Source organism: Cyprinus carpio, chromosome A1 (assembly GCF_018340385.1).
Source record: "Cyprinus carpio isolate SPL01 chromosome A1, ASM1834038v1, whole genome shotgun sequence".
Taxonomy (NCBI): Eukaryota; Metazoa; Chordata; class Actinopteri; order Cypriniformes; family Cyprinidae; genus Cyprinus; species Cyprinus carpio.
Window position 1 is genome coordinate 16,536,503 of NC_056572.1, and position 21,545 is coordinate 16,558,047.

Below are 21,545 nucleotides of genomic sequence, written 5' to 3' on the forward strand. Positions count from 1 at the left end.
AGATAACACTTAACTAAAAATATATCAATCAAAAAATTATATCTGGTGTCTGGATAATTTTTGGTTTAACTGTATATATATATATAAAAAAAAAAATATTGATGTATGACGATTGAAACCAGCAGCAGCAAATAACACCAGATCTAGAATATAAATAATAGTGTAATATATATATGTATGTATGTATGTATGTATGTATATATATATATATATATATATATGTATGTATATATATATATATATATATATATGTATATATAATGTACCATAGACTTTAGCCTTCATAAAAAAATGTTTTTCAGTTACAAGAAAATACATTTCCAGTCATACAGTAGCCTACATTTATGTGTTATATCTGTGTTATAGACAATAAAGTTTTACTTCAAATGTGACCTCACTGTTATTTTAGTATCACTGAGACTGTGTTATAGTTTTGGTTAATATTTTAAATTTGATTTTTATTTGATATTTCCCGCTTTCATGTTAATTTTAGTCAAAAGTAATTATGTTTGTATTTTTGTCATTTTTAGTTTCAGTCGTTTCTATCTATAGAGTTTTTATTAATTTTTGTTCCAGCTTTTTATTATTTCATTTTATTTCAAGTGACAATTTTTTATTTTAAATAATAACCCTGACATTTATTAATTTTTTTTGTATTGAAATATATGGAGGGCAAAATTTATTTTTAAATGCTTCTAAAATATATGTGTATATTCTAATTATTTTAAAAAATAACCAAATAGTAAACGTAACAAAAATAGTAAATTAAAGAGGCTCAAAAGTTTGAGACCCATGATAAACTCTTGCGTTTAGCTTCCCCCCCCCCACCTCATTGAATACAGGTTTTAACTGAAAAATTACTTTCTTCAACATTTTAAAACTTTTAAAGGTTTAAATTTCAATGTCAATATTATATCAGACTTTTGGACCCCCTGTATACCATGGTATTACAATAAATATTACTATATTTAGGATTTCTGGTGCTTAAGACCTCCATGGACCATTTTGTAGTAAGCTCGTTTTACAAACTCTTTTTACAGTTAAAGACAGGCTCAGACAGGAGTCTAATTATCGCACCTCATAATTCTCATAAAACCTTGTACGACAAAGAGGCGTAACCTTTGCGCACAAATCCCGCCCCTCGGTTTGACTGACGTTCGAAAGATTGCGTGCTAAAGGGCGTGGACTTTGCGATCATAGCCACGCCCTCCATTTGATGGACGTGTTGTGTGCCCTTGAGCTCCCTGGAGAGAGTAATCGCATGTGTTGCTCCGCAAAGTGCTCGATATGGATGATGCGTCCAAACGCGTGCTTAAAGCAACAACTATACGCACGGATGTGATAAAGTTCTAATGCCGTTAAGCTCCGTGCGGGTGTGATTACTGGAGCGCACGACAGGTTGATCGGCGGCTCGCTGTCCCGCAGGAGAGGGGGCCATTACTGTGGCGGCGTGGGAAAAGTTTCACTTACGTGACGCGCAGGAGAAAGGCGTTTGCATCGCGTCACGTCTGGAATAATCGGCTTCCATGCAGCAACAGTGCAACGCGGAGCAGCTGTGAATGGAGTCCCGTACCTCTGAGCTCTGACTATGGAGCAACGCAACGGGACGCGGCACTCCAATCAGCCGCAGCTGCGTATCAACGTGCCGAGCACCGCCAAAGAGCGAGCGGCCAGGTACCGCACTACATACTGCATACTACACACTGTCCTAACTATACAACATACAACACAAGCTTACATGTTCGTCATAATAAAAAAGATCTTTGAAAAATTTGAATAAAATGAATGCAATATTTATTTTATGAATCCCTTTTCCATTTGATGCAATATGTGGATAAAAAAAAATTAGAATCAAGAATAGAAACACACAGGTGTCAGTTTTCCCAGGTGTTTCCTAATGACACACAGATCTTTCAGAGTGTTAAAAAAACCTTAATTCGCTTTAAAAAGTCTTAAATTCATAAAATCATTAGCTTTAAATGTTGTATCTATTGAAAAAAGTCTCCGTCTCAGTGTATTTGTCTTGTTTTCCATTATAAATATCTAAACATCCTTAAATGAAAATACATTTACTTGCGATGCAAAATGAAAATGTCATGTTGTCTGAGAAACCGAACAAAATAAAGTGAGCTTATGATTAAAACAACAATAAATATCTGTCAATGGGGAATAAAAACTTTCAATTAAGATTATTTTTCTGACTCCATTGGCAGGCATTTGTTCTTGTTTTTATCAAACTCAGTTTCTCGGAATACACGGAGATTATTTATAAAAAAAAATTAATATATATATATATATATATATATATATATATATATATATATATATATATATATATATATATATATATATACAATGAAGAAATATATGTACTGTATAATTGACATAATTTGACACATATTGACATAATTTGTTCCATTCAGTTTCTTACATTTTCTTGGCATTTAAAGGTTTAAATTGACCTTCATAACCCCTGTTTGTTGGACTGTATGTGTGAGATTCGTTTGCGTTTCGGTTTCCACCCATGACTCTGTTTACCTAGTTAACCAGTGGTAGATAAGTTGCTGTAAATGTAGCCTCAGGGTTGAGATTTTTTTTCATGAGTCACATGATCTTCTGACCTGAACACACACCTGAGGAACCACTCGAGATTTTCTGTGTTCCTGCGTCAGTGTAATTAATCACAGACAGACCAGTGTTGTATGAATGTGAGTGTGTTTGTGTTTCAGTGTTGATCCTTATGGGTTCGAGCGCTCAGATGATTTCGACTATGAGTCCTATGAGGAGCTAATGTCTGAGTATCTGGCCGTTCTCACTAGAAGGTCCATCAAGTGGTCCAAACTGCTGAAGGGGAAGCGGCGTGTGGACAGGAACCTGAAGGGTGTGTGACTTCACACAAACATGAACATTCATCAATGTTAACACAGTATATTTGTGCCCTATGAAGATGAGATCTGTTTTAGCATCATCATCATTCCCTGCATTATTAAGGGTCATGTGCTGCTTTGAGACACATTTAAGTGGACACCCCCCCCCCCAAAGAAAGAAGATTATTCTGTCATTGTTAATTCCAAACCTGTATGAATTTCTTTCTTCTGTGGAAGGTAAAAGAAGATATTTTGAAGAGTGTTGGGAACCAAACCATTTTGGGGACCATTGACTTCCATTGTATGCAAAAAAAAAAAAAAAAAAAAAAAAAATTCTAAATATACATTTCTAAAAATAACTTGTCTATACTGGTGATGTGTGTGCAGTGAAGCGGTATATACGGAAGGGCATCCCGAATGAGCACCGGCCACTGGTGTGGATGATGGCCAGTGGAGCGCAGGAACGGCTGGAGAGGAACCCTGGGTACTTTCAGTCTCTGCTGGACGCACAACACGACCCCAGACTAGTGGAGACCATCCGCACCGGTGAGATCTCACACAATTCTCCACCGGATCCACACTGCTGTCTGATGCACAAAATCATACACTGATGTCCTGCATAAATCACCTTTTATTTTTTTTGGGGGGGGGGGTAGGGTAGCATTTTATAATAACTTTCATTAATAAATCCTTAACAAACATTACATAATGCGTAATGGATCATTAGTTAATATATTCAAAGAGTTAGAAACGTGAGCTAATGTGCTTGTTAATGTTTGCTAATAAACATTTAACATTAGATAATGTTTAAAAAAAAAATCATTATTTCATGCAAATTAAAATGCTTACAAATGTCATTAAACTTTCAATTCCATATGATCAAGCACTTATTGAAAATATCTACTTATCTACAAATTATTTTAACAGATGTTATACAATGATTTAAAACTTTGGTTAATGCACAACACTTCTGGACAGGTTTGGTGGTAAGGGTAGGTTTAAAGGGGTCATATGACATTGCTACAAAAAGAAAATTATTTGGTGTAATGAAATTGTTTATGCGGTTTAAGGTTTAAAAAAACATTATTTTCCACATACTGTACATTATTGTTTCTCCTCTATGCCCCGCCTTCTGAAACGCATTGTTTTTTTACAAAGCTCATTATTCTGAAAAGCGAGGTGTGCACTGATTGGCCAGCTATCCAGTGCATTGTGATTGGCCGAATGCCTCAAGCGTCTGACGGAAATGTTACGCCCCTTACCATACTGTGATGCCGTGTGTCCCGGCACGACGAGACAAAACCAATAAAACTCATTACAAATGAGGCATTTGTAGCATCCAGTGGGGACATAACTGCTGATTGTAATGACTTATGCTGTCTTTTTATGCATTGTGCCGCATAAACTTAAAACAATGTCTGCATTTGTGAATGGAGAAACGACAAACAACAAGCGCTATTATACACTGCTCAAAACTCGCGTTTAGTTCAAAACTCATAAGTGGCAAATTCTTTAAATATGAAAACGTACTTACAGGCTGAGTCAGCATTATTTGTCAGAACACAGGCATTGTAGGCTACTCTCCAAGGAAACAGTCCTCGTCCTCCGTAAAATGCGCTGCACACATCTGAATATTTGGGTTGTACTGTTCTGGAACAGTGTTGTAAATGCAACTTAACCACTGATTTCTAGTTGTGTCCTCTTTTGGAAGGCCAAACAAAGCAGTTTCGCTTTCACAAGGAAACACACGGGGTCTACAAGACATGGTGGCAGCGGCAGTAACAAAACTATAGCGAGAATCAAAGTTACGCCTTCTTTCTTTGCGTGAACATTTGGGCCGCTTTATGCAAATCTTAGACTCGTAGACATGTGGCAGGGTGGATGAGTCTTAAATGGAGCATAGCGATAGTTCTGTGAGGCCATGTTAGTCAAGCTCACATCAGCTGATCCACGTCTATCTATAGGATCACGACACCAGTCATAATTCCCTTCATAAGGTCCCTTCATTATTCAGCAGCTATCGCTCGCTCAGGAACTAATAAATCAGACGGTGAATTTCATCTCCAGAGGAAGTGTTCAATCAGGATTTTCGACAGGATTCCCACAGAGTATCACCAGATTCAAGTTGTGTACTTAAGTGAATTCGCCGCGTTGTTTGTCAAGCTGATAGACTGAAGTGATCTGAGCGTGATCTGAATGTGCTTGATACTTAATGCGCAGATTGTAAATTTGCTTCTAAAGTTGTATCATTGCTAAATGTTATCTGGACAAGGGCAAATGCTGTTGCCTAAATTTGAGTATTGACCATATGCCGTACTGCTTTAAAGGGGTCATTATGTAACGCTCAGCCCAGCGGGCTGGATTACTAAAATTGAAATGGGGTCTGACTTTTCTGTGTGGGAGTTAAAACGTGTTAAAAGAATGACATAAAACAGAAATACGGTTAATAAGATTAAATAAGGTGTATTTACAGGTTCACAATAAAAGACTTTAAAACAACACAATAAAACCAGGTAGACTCAGTCTGTTAAAAGAACATAACCTAAAAACAGTCCAAGAATCCCTGTGTGTTGTTGAGTCCCAATGTGAGTGTCCAGCAGTTTATATACAATCCAATCTGAGTGAAATCCAAGTGGCTGCAAATGTCCGAAAATGGTAAGTTCAATAAAAGTAACTCCACAGTTCAGGTGTGAGTGGAAGCTGTTAATGGCTTCCTTGTTTGTTTGCCATGCTGCTCTTTTTATAGGGCTCCTGCTTCCTGTCAGGTGACTGATCACCTGACATGCCAACCATACAGATCTTAAAGACATACACACACTAAAACGGATAAGAGGCGTAAAATGGACCTAAGAACATGAAAACCAATTAAAACTCTATAATACATAAAATCACTGTAATAAATAGAGTGGTTAAAACATGCCCTTGTGTGATAGTGTCACATAGTCTCCCCCCTTTTGCCTACGGCATCCCAGGGATGAAACTAGACCTTTAAGAGTCCTGTCACCCATTGTTCATAAAATGTGTACCCTCTTTCCAGTGTGGCTTAAAATGTCTTTGAAATAAATTAGCTAAACCTGGGCATTCCCAGGCGGGCCCTAGTTTGCTGGAAGGAGCATGGGAACCGTTGTAGAAAGATGGCAGCCGGTACCAACCTGGGTAACCCTGGGTAGGTGGCGCAGTTCCTCCCTGGTGCTATACCCAGCATGGCTGGCCCGCTGCTCCCTCCATAGATTCCTCCTTCCTGGCTTGATGGTTGGTGATGAAACAGGGTGAAGGGATGGATCTTTACCTTGGTCGGTGACGGTGCACATTCCACATTCCCCCACATACTGCCAGACATCCTTGCGGACTGTTGGCCACCAGGCGACCTCCAGGATGCGGAGGAGCATTTTCAGTCGACCATTATGTTCTGCTGTGGAGGATCTGTAGCATTCTTTGGATCAAGGCCTTCGGAATGATGTGTTGCATTCTGTGCTGGCCATCCTCATGCTTGATCTTTCAATACAGCAAGCCATGGTGGATGATCATGATGGTCCTGTCTGTCTGGTGTGTGGAAGGGGAGATGGGAAGGGAGATGGAATCTTGTTGTGCAATGATGACTTCCTCGCTGGAGAAGGGAAGAACAGAGAAGATGGTGGAGAGATCAGGCCCTGATGATGTCTCGAAGAGTGTGATTCCATCCTTCGCTCTGTCGTCAGTCTGTGAAGCTAGTGAGAAGGTGGTGCAGCGGAGCGGATAATGGCAGGTTCAGGGTTAGTGGTTTCTGTGTGAGGGGAAACAGTGGGTTCTGGAAGTTTCTTTTTATCCTTCATCTGTTTTGTCAACTGTTTGTCTCGCCTCCTAAAACACTCCACAACCTCTTTTTCCAACACCGCCATTTTCTCCTTCACATATTCCTCCATCTTAACAAATTTTAACTCCACACTCTCTCTAAAACACACTTCACGGTTAAAATGACTTTCGACAAAGTCTCTAAAATCCTCTAAAATCAGATTTTACTGTGTGAGAGGTTTGTAGGTGTTAAAAGAATGACATAAAACAGAAATACGTTTAGTAAGAACGGTGTATTTACAATGTTTGCATAAAAGACTTTAAAAAACATGATAAAACTAGGTAAACTCAGGCTGTTAAAAAAATACAGTTAGTTTGTCCATACCCTAAAACAGTCTGTGAATCCCAGTGTAAGTCCAATGTGAGTGTCCACTAGTGTATATACAATCCAAAATGAGTGATAATCCAATTGGCTGCAAGTGAATCTGGAAAGGTAAGTCCACAGAAAGGAAACTCCACAATCCAGGTATGTTTTGGTAGCTGTTAGTGGCTGAGTGTTTGTTGGCCATGCTGCTCTTTGTACAGTTCCTGCTTCCTGTCATGTGACTGGTCACCTGACAGGCCAACCATACATTTCTTAAAGACATACACACTAAAATGTTAAGAGGAATAAAATGGACTTAAGAAAACATGTAAACCCATTAACCCTTTAAAATCTAAGACTAAAATAGGCCGTTTTCACTCATTTTGGTTTTTTGAGTATAAAATTATAAAAAATGTGGTATCTTCAAGTGCAAGGTGTCATTTTTTTTTTCAGAAAATTATTGGCTTTCAGGAAATTACAGTTATTGTAAATTATTGTGTGTGGTGAGATAGTAAATTGAATTTAATTTTTTTAAATGTTTTTTATTTAGAAAAATCTGAAAACTCATGAACGAAAGAATCTAATGCCTCAATCTTGAAAAAGGAACTATAATACATATATACAAGTCTTTTTGGGACACTGGATTGCAAAGTTTTCACTCAGGAGCCATTTGTTTTACCCCAGTTCTCCACGCGTTTTTGGATCCTTCAATTCAGTCATTTAAATGTGGTGCTCTCTGAAGCAGTTCCTCTCTAACTGCAAGCATAGTCCCACATCACATTCCTGACACCTCCATGGGGTGCTCCTTTTGCATCGTATGCAACGATGCAGACCCATGCTGGCCCTTTGTGAAAGGCCCTGAGTGTCACTCACAGGAACAGGTAGATGAGCCTCTCTTGGGCTGCCATCCAGGGGAACACCTGTGAGCTGAGCAGCTAGCAACTCTTGAAAGTTTTGCCATGTCATGTGTTTGTCATGGTGAATGACACACAGCTCTTTGTGCAAAATAAAGCTGTTGGTCTGGAAAATTGTCATGTACCACTTCCGTGTTTTACGGTGCACCGAATTTGTTCCAAGCATCTGGTCAGAGGTGTCAACTCCACCCGTGTACTTATTGTACTGCTGAACTGCTGTTGGCCTGGGAACAGGGACCTTCTCTTTTCGCCCATCCTCTGTCGTCTGCCATCTTAGCACGGTCTCTCCACTGTAAACTGTGTGGATAGTTGTGCACATGGAGACCTCCCTTGTGTCCATCCACTTCACAAACAAAAGGACATCTGTCTGATCCAACGAATGGAGCCTCTTGGTGATCTTTTGTTCAGGGCATTTTGTTTGGTTGAGGGAACTCTTCCTTCTCGATAAGTTCCACATGTGCCAAATCCCACCTGATGCAGATGTCGAAAGAGGAGAGGGCTTGTGTAGAAATTGTCACAGTAAATCACATAGCCTGACCAAAGGTAGTCTCGGTTCACCAATGATGTGACAACATCAAAAGATAGACCTTTCCCAGATGCAAATTTTGACTTCCCAGTGTGAATTTTGAAGTCAGTGGTGTAGCCGTTGACATCAGCTAATACAAAAAGTTTTATGCCCCACTTAGTAGGCTTGGCCTTCATATATTGCCTGAAGGATATCCTGGCTTTGGTGGCAATCATCCTCTCATCAACAGAAATTTGCTGTCTAGGGTGGTAAATAGACATGCACCTGTTCCTCATAATGTCCAATAGTGGTTGCACTCTGTGGAGACAGTCATATTCCTCTGTGCCCCTTTTCTTGTCATTCTCTGCATCTTCCATTGGATCACTGATGTGCAGATTGCAGGAGATTGCTAAGAAACGATCCCTGGACATCACAGTAGCAGGAAAGGGAACATGAAACAAAGTCTTCTTCCTCCAGAAGTCCCTCACTTTTTGGATTGCCATCACACCCATGTAGAGATGCAGACCTATGTACTTCTTCATTTCTTCAGGGTATACATCAGCTCATGTGAATTTCCTACCCCTCTCCAGATTTCTCACTGCATTCTTGTTTGTGTTTGCACACAAGATGTTTTTGACCTCTTCGTCAAAATATTGACTGAAAATATCAAGTGGAGACTTTTTTCCAAATGTGAGTGGAGGCTGCACTCCAGGTATTCTTTTAGGAGTAAACCTTGGAATATTGGGCACTATATCAGGATCTGCCTCAGTGTTCCTTCTTCCATCATGTGATATCGGTGAGAGGCTACGCGATTCCTCACGGCCATGAATGCGCCCACGGCTACAGCTGCGACCACAGCTATGGCTGCGACCATGGCCCCAGCCCCTCTGAGGTTGTGTTGTGATCGATGTGGATGGTTTTCACCCTGACAGCCCGGGTTCGACTCCCGGTATGGGAACCAACTATGTGACACTGTCACACAAGAGACATGTTTTACTGCTTTATTTATTGCAATCATTTTGTGGATAATATTAATTTAATGGGTTTCCATTTTATTCCTCTTAACATTTGTAGTGTGTATGTCTTTAAGAAATGTATGGTTGGCCTGTCAGGTGACCAGTCACATGACAAGAAGCAGGAACTGTATAAATAGCAGCATGGCCAAAAAACACTCATATAAATTAATACTTTTATTTAGCAAGGATCCTTTAAATTGATCAAAAATGACAATAATTTCACATAAATTTTGTTCTTCTGAACCTTCTATCAAAGAAACCTGAAAAAAATCTACTCAACTGTTTTCAACATAATAATAATAATAATAATCAGAATATTAGAATGCAAATTAGCAACAAAAATCTGAATATTAGAATGATTTCTGATGATCATGTGACACTGAAGACTGGAGAAATGATGCTGCAAAATTCAACTTTGCATCACAGAAATTAATTAAATTTTAAAATACATTCAAGTAGAAAGCAGTTATTTTAAATTGTACAAATATTTCAAAATGTTACTGTTTTTGCTTGGATCAAATAAATGCAGGCTTGGGGAGCAGAAGAGACTTCTTTAAAAACATTACACATCTTACGGTTCAAAAACTTTTGACTGGTAGTGTATATATAATATATTTCATACCCCAATTTTTTATATAAAAATTATGAAAAAGTTGTTTAAATCAATGAGTCAACGACTCACTCATAAACCTACTTCACTTGTTTCATTACTGGATGAATCATAGTTTTTGAACGATTCTCTTGAACAATTTAATTGACAAATAAATTTTAAAGTCGCTTGTCGCCGCCTAGTGGCAAAACAATGCAATCGACAAAAACGTTTTTTGAAGCGCAGTTACTTTCAAAAGGGGATTTGCTCTATTTCGATCGCTGCCATATAGACATCAATGTTTATATCTGAACTATAAACTTTACCCCAGTATTTCTGTGATAATATAAATGACTGTAAGACATAAATAATACTGTGCAGTTGAAAAGACAGTTTGTGAAGATGTTTCTTAACCAAACATGGTAACTGCTCTCTCTGTGTCAATGGTGGTGCGAACACAGATTTGAATGATCTGGTAAGACTTTGTCAAAGGTTTAATAGACTCTGGGAATCATTGTCATTTAGAAATGAGATCGAGAGGGTGTCTGAATCGAGATCACGATCTTTTAACAATTAATCGTGCAGCTCTAGACTAGGGACTTATCCTGTTTGTGGACTTCAGCTCGGCCTTTAACACTATCATTCCAAACCTCCTCCTGCCCAAACTAACTCAGCTCTCCGTGCCCACCTCCGTCTGTCAGTGGATCAACAGCTTCCTGACAGACAGGCAGCAGCTAGTGAGGATGGGATAACTTACATCCATCACTCGTACGATCAGCACTGGAGCTCCTCAGGGATGTGTTCTCTCCCCACTGCTCTTCTCCCTGTACACTAACGATTGCACATCTAAAGACCCCTCTGTCAAGCTCCTGAAGTTTGCAGACGACACCACACTCATCGCCCTCATTCAGGACGGTGACGAGTCTGCTTACAGACAGGAGGTTAAAGAGCTGGCTGTCTGGTGCAGTCTCAAGAACCTGGAGCTTAACACGCACAAAAACTGGAGATGATCGTGGACTTCAGGAGAAACCCCTCTGTTCTCCCCCCACTCACCATCATGAACAGCACTGTGACTGCAGTGGAGTCATTCAGGTTCTTGGGCACCACAATCTCTCAGGACCTAAAGTGGGACATTCACATTGACTCCATTGTGAAAAAGGCCCAGCAGAGGTTGTACTTCCTTCGCCAGCTGAGGAAATTCAACCTGCCACAGGAACTGCTGAAACAGTTCTTCTCCGCCATCATTGAATCCGTCCTCTGCACTTCAGTAACTGTCTGTTTAAGCTCAGCTTCTAAATCTGACCTCAGAAGACTACAGAGGGTAGTCCGGACTGCTGAGCGAATCATTGGTACAACCCTCCCTTCTATTCAAGAACTGTACTCATCCAGAGTGAGCAAAAGGGCTAGCAAAATCACTTTGGACCCCTCACATCCAGCACACTCCCGCTTTGAACTGTTGCCATCTGGTCGACGCTACAGAGCTCTGAGCACCAGAACAGCCAGACACAGGAACAGTTTCTTCCCCCAGGCAATCTATCTCATAAACACTTGACAATAACTGTGGAACACACAACACTATTTATACACTCATACACTTATTTATCTAACACGCATACTTAGTCTACACTTCAAATTTGCACATAATATACCTGCTTGCTCTACGGCTGCAGTATGCATTGTTTGCTACTACTGGTAACTAGGCTGCAGTAGGTTGCTTTAAAAAGGGGCTTGCTGCTCTTCTTGGCTGCTATTAAGAAGAGCACCTCTTCGTTGCCACTAACTTCCCGAAGGGGCAAGCTGCTCTTTCTACCTGCTCATAGCAGAAGAACACCCCTTTGCCGCCACTCTCCTTCCATAAGGCTTTCAGTTAGATTGCTATCAGCTTTTTGGTTGGGGGGTTCAGCATATGGTTGTTTTGGGGGGTAATCTGCTCTCCCTGCTCCTGTCCATGCTAGGCTGCGTGGATGGGCAAGGAGTGTTTGCCCAGAACAGAACCATTCCCCCAACCTAAAATGTATGCTAATCGTAAGTTATATTGACGATAGTGGTCCTGATAGAACTTCTATAAAGAATATCTCTTTGGGTTTGAGACTTCAGTCTTTGCAACTTTAGGGATCTTATCTATTCACGAACAGCTTTTAACACTCCAAAGAGAAAGGGCGCCGCAGCATAAAAATGGCTGCCCACTGCTCCAGGTGTGTGTTCACGGTGTGTGTGTGAGTTCACTGCTGTGTGTGTGCACTTTGGATGGGTTGAATGCAGAGCACGAATTCTGAGTATGGGTCACCATACTTGGCTGTATGTCACTTCCCTTTTAAATTTTTTTTTTTTTATTAGTAATTGTTTATAAACATTTACAAATGATGAATAGTTTGTACTTTAGATTGGGTACTGCAAAAACATGAACAAATTATTAATAAATGATTAGTTAAGATGTGTGAATTGAGGTCTACACAACAAACAAAGACATTTAAAGACCAACAAATGAAGTTTACTGACATTTGTAAGAATTTCAATTTACATTAAATAATCACATGTTAATCATTAGGTAATGTTTAGTAAGTTCATTAGTAAACATTAACAAGAACATTATCTCATATTTCTATCTATGTGAATAAACTGTATATAAATTAATGATCTGTTATGCATTATATATCATATATGTTTGTTAATGATTTATAAATTAAAGTTATTATAACATGTTACCATGGACAATTTGATCATGCAAACTCTAACAGTGTTTTCTAATTTTTACACCCTTAAAGGTGGTGTAGGTGATTTGGGTCAAAAACATTTTTTTGTTATGCTAGTTGAAAGTCTCTTCACACCCCGATAGCAATCAATAAGTTAAGTGGTCTAAATTTATCTATATGTATTTGTATCGTCTGTGGAAGGTGTAGGACCATGAAATGTTCATCCAATCAAAATGTTCGGTCCGAAGATTACAACAGGCTGTCCGGCCTGCCTGTAAAAATATGTATTTGCATACCTCTGCACACCCTGTTTGCGCAGACATGATACATCATCAGCACATTACAGCGAGAATTAGAGGCGTTATTATTGTAATATTATGTGCTTAGTACTGTAATGTTTTCACACCGGATAATGAGACGTGAGGTAATCTGACAGCATTGCATTCAATCCTCCACCAACGCCGTCTCTCATCGTGTCGCTGATTTGCCTCTGGTCTGCCTGTGTGCGTTCAAGGAGGCGTGGCTTTGTAGAGTGATTACGCAGGGAGGGTGGGGATCTTGCTTTCAAGGCTAGCTTGCTATTGTTAGCCTTTCAAAAATCGCCTACCCTACCTTTAAGGCAAGAAACTACAGGTGAAACCAGCATTTTCCGTGCACTGGGCAGTTTTAAGATTTTGGTCTGTTTTGCTCCATAACATGTCTTCTTTTAAATTAGTGGAATGAAAACATCTTAAACACACATTTAAGTGTTCTTTTTATAGCATTTTATCTATTTGCATCTGTAGATTTCAATTTTAATCCATATCTTTAAAGGAGTCCTATTATGCTTTTTTAACCTTAGTTAGTCTGTAATGTTGCTGTTTGAGCATAAAAAAGATCTACAGAGTTACAAAGCTCAGAGTCCAATTCAAAAGGAGATATTTTATTTAACAGAAATCACTTTTCAAAAACTACAATGAATGACTCGTTTGGACTACAACTCATATTTTCCGGGATTTGTAATATCTCAAATACTGACGAATGGGACGACACCTGGTTGAGCTGCGCTAGAGAATTCAACGAGTGTTATCATTATGTCGGAGACACGTTAGCTTTCCCAAGGCAGATTAATTTAGAGTGGTTACAATCATCCAGGTTTAAATCGCGCTAAAATAGATTTGATTTTGACGCAATATTTACACTCAAACTTGCAGGCGGCTATGGTAAGGGGTGTGACATTTCCAGACAAGGCGCCGAGTGGTGCCAATCACAACACACACTGGCCCAGCTAACCAATCACAGCGCATTTCGTATTTCAGAAGGCCGGCCTTCATTTGATACAGGAACTATTCGTGTCGTTTATGCCAAACTTTGGAGAGAGGTGTTGTAATAATGTAAAATCTGTGAAAAATAATGTTTTTTTTCGAACAACCTAGTATGAGATCCTGTTCTAGTACACCCCCAAAACAAAATCAAGACTTTGTAAAAGAGTACAATAATACCCCTTTAAAGAGTTTTTTTCTCTTACATACACCAAACTTTACAGTTTTATTCCTCTTTATATTCTGAAGACTTTTACTGAGGTGTTTATTCATATATCATATATACACTGATTTATACATTTTATTCCTAAAGACATGGTGTAAATGTATTTGTTTTCTGCCTGTTGACAGTATTTTCTGATTTATGGAGTGATAAAAGGAGAAATCCAAAATCCCCTCTGGAAAAAACCTTTAACTCGAATATGAATTTTGAACCTGGCTTTATCCAATGATGTGATTTATGTGCTGAAAATGTATGCAATGTATGCTCAATTGCATATATAAACATTTCAGAAAACTTGCAATACAGAACAAGTGTCTTAATGTACTGTGATTAATCCACTGTTATATTATGGTGATATATGTTAGTTAGGGGTGTAACGGTATATGTACTCATACTGAACATTTTCGGTTTGGGTCTTTCTGCATATGTACCGAACTACAGCGTTGTTTTAACCACTGCATGGGCGTAACTAGATTGTTACTTTTGATATGAAACAGTCTTATCTTTCAAATTATATTGATTTTTTTTTTTCAGGAAATTTAAACAATAAATGCATTTTGATGTTTGACAGATCGCTGTCAAATGGCAGCGTGTGTAGCGCAAGTGAACGTGATCATCCCTTCCTCTTTACTACTAGTTTTAATATGAAATAAACATGTCTGAACAGGTCATCATTCCTAATGTATTTGCTCAATCAGTGTTTCAACCGCGGAAAGACGTCAATGGAACAGCTTGTAAACAAAATGTCACATATCATTTAAATTTGGGTTCTCTTGTAACCTTTTAGTAATGTAAAGGGCTCCCTATATAGTTTAGAGCATAATCTGATGTAGATTTTTATCGTTATGAAAATGAATTATAATTGAATTTATGTAACAAAAAGAGCAATTTGTTCCGTTAACCACTGTTTAATAAAAAAAGAAGAAGCAATTTTATGTTTAGTTTTTTCCGCTTGCTGTACCGAAACCATAACGAACAGTGACGTCAAAACTGAGGTACATACCGAACCGTCACGTACCGTTACACCCCTAATGTTAGTTACAGTGTTTACCCTATATTCACCTGTACCATTGTTGTTTCCTGTAGATCTGCACAGAACCTTTCCAGATAACATTCACTTCCGTAAGTCGGCAGATCCGTGTCTGCAGAAGGCACTGTTTAATGTGCTGGTGGCGTATGGACACCATAATAAAGCTGTGGGCTACTGTCAGGTACGGTCACATGATCACACACTTGAATCAGCACACAAACATGATGCTGCTTTAGTGTGATTCATTCTGCTTCATTTTGTATCCTGGCTACTGGTGTGTTCAGGATAGGAGAATCAGTCTTGTTGAGTCATTAGATCAGTGCCAGATGGAATACTTAGAGCTCCTGTCTATCCGTGTTCTCTTACAGTCAGTCATTGTTTCAGTTTGTTTATCCTATGCAAAGTTTGCACAATATTTCCAATGCAAATGAATGACTGACTGACTGCTGCTGTGACATGCGAGCGACTGAAAGAACATCAGCTCATGATTCAGAATCTATGGAAAGATGCATGAAGCTCATCTAGTCAGTATTACAAGTGTGTCTCGGGTGTTTAATGATATTCTCCTTCTTTCAGGGAATGAACTTCATCGCAGGATATCTGATCATCATCAGTAAGGATGAGGAGACATCATTCTGGCTGATGGAGGCCCTGCTGGACAGAATCCTGCCAGGTGTGTTTCCTGTTTCCTCCTGATCACATACAAGTGGCTATTCATGAAAATAAACCACATCAATAGAGGTCATAGAGTGAGAGTGTGTGTGTGTGTGACATGAGCAGATCTATTCTGAGCTCACGTCTATGAATAAACCGTGCTCAGGTCACATGGTCTGATCCTTTAGCACTGCATTTCCTGTTCCTGCTAGAGTTCAGAGCCACATCTGAATGACAGATGATTATGAAACATTAATACTGTATGTCTGTTTAGTGAGGTATGGATCCAGATATAGTCAGTGTTTGTTGTTCCATTAGTCTCAACACTGTTCCAGGCCAGTGCTTCTCAAATGCTCTGATCTGAAAGCCCTCCATTGTCCAAAACAATATAGATATTTCTTTGGTATTTCTGCTGTATGAAAACGCTGCTTGTTTCCAATTTTTTAAAACAGAAACTCGGAGTATTGAAATATGAAACTAATTAAACATTAATTTTGTGATTCTATGAGGTTCTGATTCTGCATGGTCTTCAATAAAAATAATAGTTATCGAGGGAAAAAAGAAATATGATTTAGTTTGTGTTTTTGATTATTTAAATTAAGTAATGTTTTGTTTTAACATTAAATTATTTTTTTTTTAAATTATGAAATAATTTGAATTATTTAGCACTTCAAAATGTAATCTTTTTGTTTTTAGCATTTTATTTTAGAATTAATTCTTTTTAATATAGTTAAATGTTTTTTTTTGTGGTTTTAGCATTTTAATATAATTTGTTTTTAGCATTTTAAGTTTTAATTATTGCTAATATAATTAAGTAATTTTTAGTTTTTAGGATTTTGATGTTCTAATAATTTTAATTGTCAATTATTTTTTATAAAAGAGAACCACAGGTTTGGATGCTCCTTCACAAACTAATCTTAAAGTAGTGAAACTACTATAAAACCTACTAACAAGACTGTGTCAGACTACAGTGAAGCTGTTTTAGAAGGAAACGTCCCTTCAAACACTGTAGCAGCATCATTGTAACCTTTGACCCTCACCTCAGTTTCACCGCTGGTCTCTGGCTCGTTTCTCAGATTACTACACTCCGGCCATGTTGGGTCTGAAGGCAGATCAGGAGGTTCTGGGCGAGCTGGTGCGGATGAAGGTCCCTGCGGTGTGGCAGCTCATGCAGGATCACGGCGTCATGTGGACTCTGGTGGTCTCGCGCTGGTTCATCTGCCTGTTCATCGACATCCTGCCAGTGGAGGTAATGGAGCATCCCAGTGTGATCATATGATTGATCGGCTCACGACTGATCCTGTGTTTGGGCTCTGTTAGACGGTTCTGCGGATCTGGGACTGTCTGTTCTACGAGGGTTCGAAGATCGTGTTCCGTGTGGCCCTGACTTTGATCCACCACCATCAGGATGTGATTCTGCAGGCGCAGAACCTGCCGGACATCTGCGAGCGCTTCAAACGCATCACCAGAGGAGCCTTCGTGGAGGACTGCCACACTTTCATGCAGGTCAGTCACATTCATCCACATCAGTTTAGGGTGGCCATTTCTATAACAAGGATATTTTGCAGGATAAAAACTGAAAAATAAGAACTTTTCCCATAAGGGGTGGTATTTAAATTAAATTCCAGGGCCTTTTTTGACAACATTTCTAACCTTTTTAAATGTATGCGTCTCCTTTTTATGTAGATTTTTATATTTATTTAATAAATACAGTTAGAATAAGATATTATAGGACTGTTACCAATCAAATGAAATCAGACAAAATCCATCTTTGCACTGCAGAAGCTGCGTCTAAAGTGACATTTAGATGTATTTTCTCAGACTGTTTAAAACACTGCTTGAAGTTATAAGATTTATGTTTTAAATATAGAATTATGAAATGTTGGACAAAATGAAATTATACTTTTAAATATGAAACTAAAACCTCCAGTAGGTTGCAACAAGTCACTGTCTTAATGAGAGTCATTGATTCATTCATAAATTCAGCCAATTTATTAAAAACGGCTGATTCATTCAGAAGCAAGTGACTGTCTTTATGAATGAATCATTTAAGAACAAACACCACTGTTTCGATGGAGATGCAGCTGTCCTGCTGTGACTCTGTTTGGAACAGTTTTGGAGCTAAAATAGTCCATACTGACAATATGGTGTCTAAAATGTCAGTCACTTTATTTTAGTTTAAACTTACCCTATGTTTTAATCTCCTTGTTTATTAATTATGAACCCTTAGATAAAGTATAAAATAGTGATGATCTTAAATCAGGACGAATGAGCATCTGGCTCAAGTCTGCGCCAGTAAATGGACATGGTGTTTAAAAACCAGACTGTCTGACCTAAAACCAGACAGAAGGCCACCCTAGGGCTGTCCAATCCTGTTCCTGGAGATCCACCTTCCTGCAAAGTTCAGCTCCAGCCCTGATCAGTCACACCTGAAAATTTTCAGGAACACTTTATCATCACAGGCAAGTTTGTTGGCGCTTAGCTGGAACTGAACTCCAGAATTCTGGATCTCCAGCAACAGGTTTGGGCATCTACATGATCACGTTTCTTCTAAAACTGAAGTCTGGTTTCCTTTCTGGTCCTCTCAGAGAATCTTCCAGGAGCCCGGGAGTCTCTCCATGTCCACAGTTACTAAACTGCGTGAGAGCTGCCGTGCACGGATCACGGCTGACGAATCCTGACACTCAAACATTCCCACTGATAGTTTGCACTCGATCTAGAGTCTGTCGCTCACACGGATGTGACATTCACTTAGTAGTGTGCAGTCAAAGACTCATGAAGATGTATTTTCTTATGTTTGTAGAGATTTGTGTAGATGTAGAAGAATCATAGGTGCTGGAATCAATGTCTTTAATCCTTTCTCTTTCTCTTAGTTTAAGACCAATAATACTGTGAAATAAAACTGACTTGCAGCTCTTACAGACTAAATATACGTGTTTTGGCACAACCAGCTTCATGAGGTGCATCCTGGAGGGTTTTACACTACTGAAGGAACTTGTGTGATGAGCTCTTCATGATGCTTCTTTACATTCTGCTCCAATCCTAAGAACTCACTTTCTTTAAAGTAAAATTGTCAATAGTACAACTGATACTTGTCTACAAAATGTATTTAAATCATTTAAGTGAACACCTATAAAAACAAAATTAAAAGCTCATGATAAATTCAGCATGTGTCCAAACAGTGTTGTTTTTGTTAACTGGAACTATTATATATAATTTAGATTTTTTTTCCCAGCACTTTGTTTTTTTAAAGCATTTTTAAGTGTTACATTTTAAAAGTTCAAACATTTTTTTGTTTTTAGCATTTTAGTTACTTTTTTAAAATATAAAATATTCAAAATGCTTAAAAAAAAAAAGCTAAACAAAATATTAATTGTATCAAAGACAATTAAAACTTTAAATATTAAAACTTTGAACTATAAAAATCAATATTGTTAACTGGAATAAACCTGAAATAAAATATAAATATTAGATGGAATACCATAACATCAATTAGAAATGTTACCAATGTACTGAAATAAGTTGAATTATAAAGCTAATATAATTTAACTTATTAGAGTCATTAAATATTGTTTTTTAATTATAAACAATATTTTAAATAGATGTTTGCAATAAATGAAGTAAAAAAACATTTGTTAAAGCTAGTTTCCAAGGCGACATTTCTCATTTTAATCTAGTTTAACTTGATATACTGTACTAAAATAACTAAAACTGAAATAAAAATTAATACTATATAGACACAAATAACAGAACTACTAAAAATGACAAAAACAACAAAATTATATATATATATATATATATATATATATATATATATATATATATATATATATATATATATATATATAAATTGAAACATATTTAACATATGCTTATTAAAAACAACTAAATATATGCTAATATTTTCTGTAAGATAAGTAAATAAGCCAATTTTGTTTAAATGAAGGATTGCAGAAATGAGTACACCCTAGATTTATTTCAGAAAATGTATAATATTCTAGTACTTAGTATGTCCTCCAGAACTTAAAGTATACTGCTCTGACCTGTCTTGGCACTGAGTGTACAAGTTCATGACAAATTTTCACTTCTGTCCTGTTATGCTCTGGTCTTGAATGGGGAGTTTTGCTCAGCTCGTCTCTACAGAATCTGATTTTCACCTTGGGAGAATGAATATCTTCATTGTCATGCTGAAAAAATGCCCAATAATGCAGGGAATGAGGGGAGGGTAGCATTTTCAGTTTCAAGTTTTTGTATTACATCACACAGTAGTGTGTGAATTCATTCCAGTGTTGATAAAACACAACTTCCTCACACCTTCAGCATTCATTCATCCCTATAGAAAAGCTTTACTACCACAGAATGTCACTGTGGGTACCAAGCATCTCTCACTGTACTCCTCCTCTAGCAACACCAGAACATTTTAGATGCTTTTAGATCCAAAATGATTGACTTGGTCTCTTGAGAGCAGAGTATGGTTCCCAGAAGTCTCTATTTTGTAAATATGGGCCTTGGAAGAGGTTAAATTAGTTTATTTTGCTTTGTTACAGTAGGTAATTTTAGTGGTGACAACAAGCATGCATGTCACTTCTGCAGGCTGTCATTCTCTGTGAGATAAAGTCTCACTCTTTTCATAGCTCTGAGACACTTGCATGTTATTTGTCCTGCTCTTTTTCTAGCAAAAATTCACTCATCACTAAATGAAAACTTAAAGTGAAGACCTGAGTATTTCAGGAGCCTTAATACGAGTCCATTGTTTTTGAATATCTATGCTACTTCTGCTATATTTTCACACTTAAAACAATAATGTGGTATTCCTCTTGTACCATTGTCCTCTTTTATGCTAAGAAATAAGTCACCTGGCAGTTCTCTCTCAAATCTGAGTACGATTCAGTGGACTATATAACACTTTTAATTGCCAGGAAATTACTTGTCTTTAAAAGTTTTGGTTCAGTATACTTACCTATTGATCAAAAATAGCCTTAAACTTAATACTTTTAAAAAAAATTTTTTAGTAACTTTCAAGAAGATGTGCTTATTTTTGCAACACACAATTTCATCACTTTGATAAGAAAATCTTATTTTGCTGAATAATTTTGGCATTCTTCTTTGGTAATTGATCAAGCAGGCTTGTTGGAACATTACATCTCCAAAGAACCCTAACATGTCTTCTAAGTAAAGAGTAATTGCTAAATTTAAGTTTTAGAGGGGGTGTACTCATTTATGCTGTGCACTGTATTTATATATAATATCAGTAATATTAATATAAATATATGAAATATTTTTTAAATGTATACTGTATGTGTGTGTATTTATATATACATAATAAATATACACAGTATACACACATATATAAATAAAAACTTATTTTGGATGCGATTAATCGTTTGACAGCACTAATATAAATATTTACATTTAGTAATTTACTGTAGCAGATGCTTTTATCCAAAGCGACTTACAAATGAGGACAATGGAAGCAATCATAATCAACAAAAGAGCAATGATATATAAGTGCTATAACAAGTCTCAGTTAGCCTAAACACAGCAAGGGGTTTTTAAATAATATAATAAAAAGAAAACAGATAGAATAGAGCAAGCTAGGGTTAGAGGTCTTTTTTGCT

The 21,545-nt window shown here is 37.7% G+C and overlaps 1 protein-coding gene across 1 annotated transcript; it reads left to right on the plus strand.

The window, feature by feature from the left end:
* The first annotated feature begins 1,210 nt into the window (after window positions 1-1,210).
* On the plus strand, window positions 1,211-19,093 carry grtp1a (growth hormone regulated TBC protein 1a). The gene is made up of 8 exons (XM_042752777.1): window positions 1,211-1,674; window positions 2,730-2,881; window positions 3,255-3,413; window positions 15,330-15,454; window positions 15,850-15,946; window positions 17,004-17,176; window positions 17,248-17,433; window positions 18,516-19,093. The coding sequence occupies exons 1-8, from the start codon at window positions 1,589-1,591 to the stop codon at window positions 18,606-18,608; spliced, it is 1,071 nt and encodes a 356-aa protein (XP_042608711.1). The 5' UTR covers window positions 1,211-1,588; the 3' UTR covers window positions 18,609-19,093.
* Window positions 19,094-21,545: the final 2,452 nt, after the last annotated feature.

What these genes read in the sequence shown, in the direction of transcription:
- grtp1a (XM_042752777.1), top strand. Translation starts at nt 1,589, where the DNA reads ATGGAGCAACGCAACGGGACGCGGCACTCCAATCAGCCGCAGCTGCGT. An exon ending in GCCAAAGAGCGAGCGGCCAG is followed by an intron (nt 1,675 to 2,729) that starts GTACCGCACTAC and finishes TTTGTGTTTCAG; the next exon opens with TGTTGATCCTTATGGGTTCG. An exon ending in AAGCTGTGGGCTACTGTCAG is followed by an intron (nt 15,455 to 15,849) that starts GTACGGTCACAT and finishes TCCTTCTTTCAG; the next exon opens with GGAATGAACTTCATCGCAGG.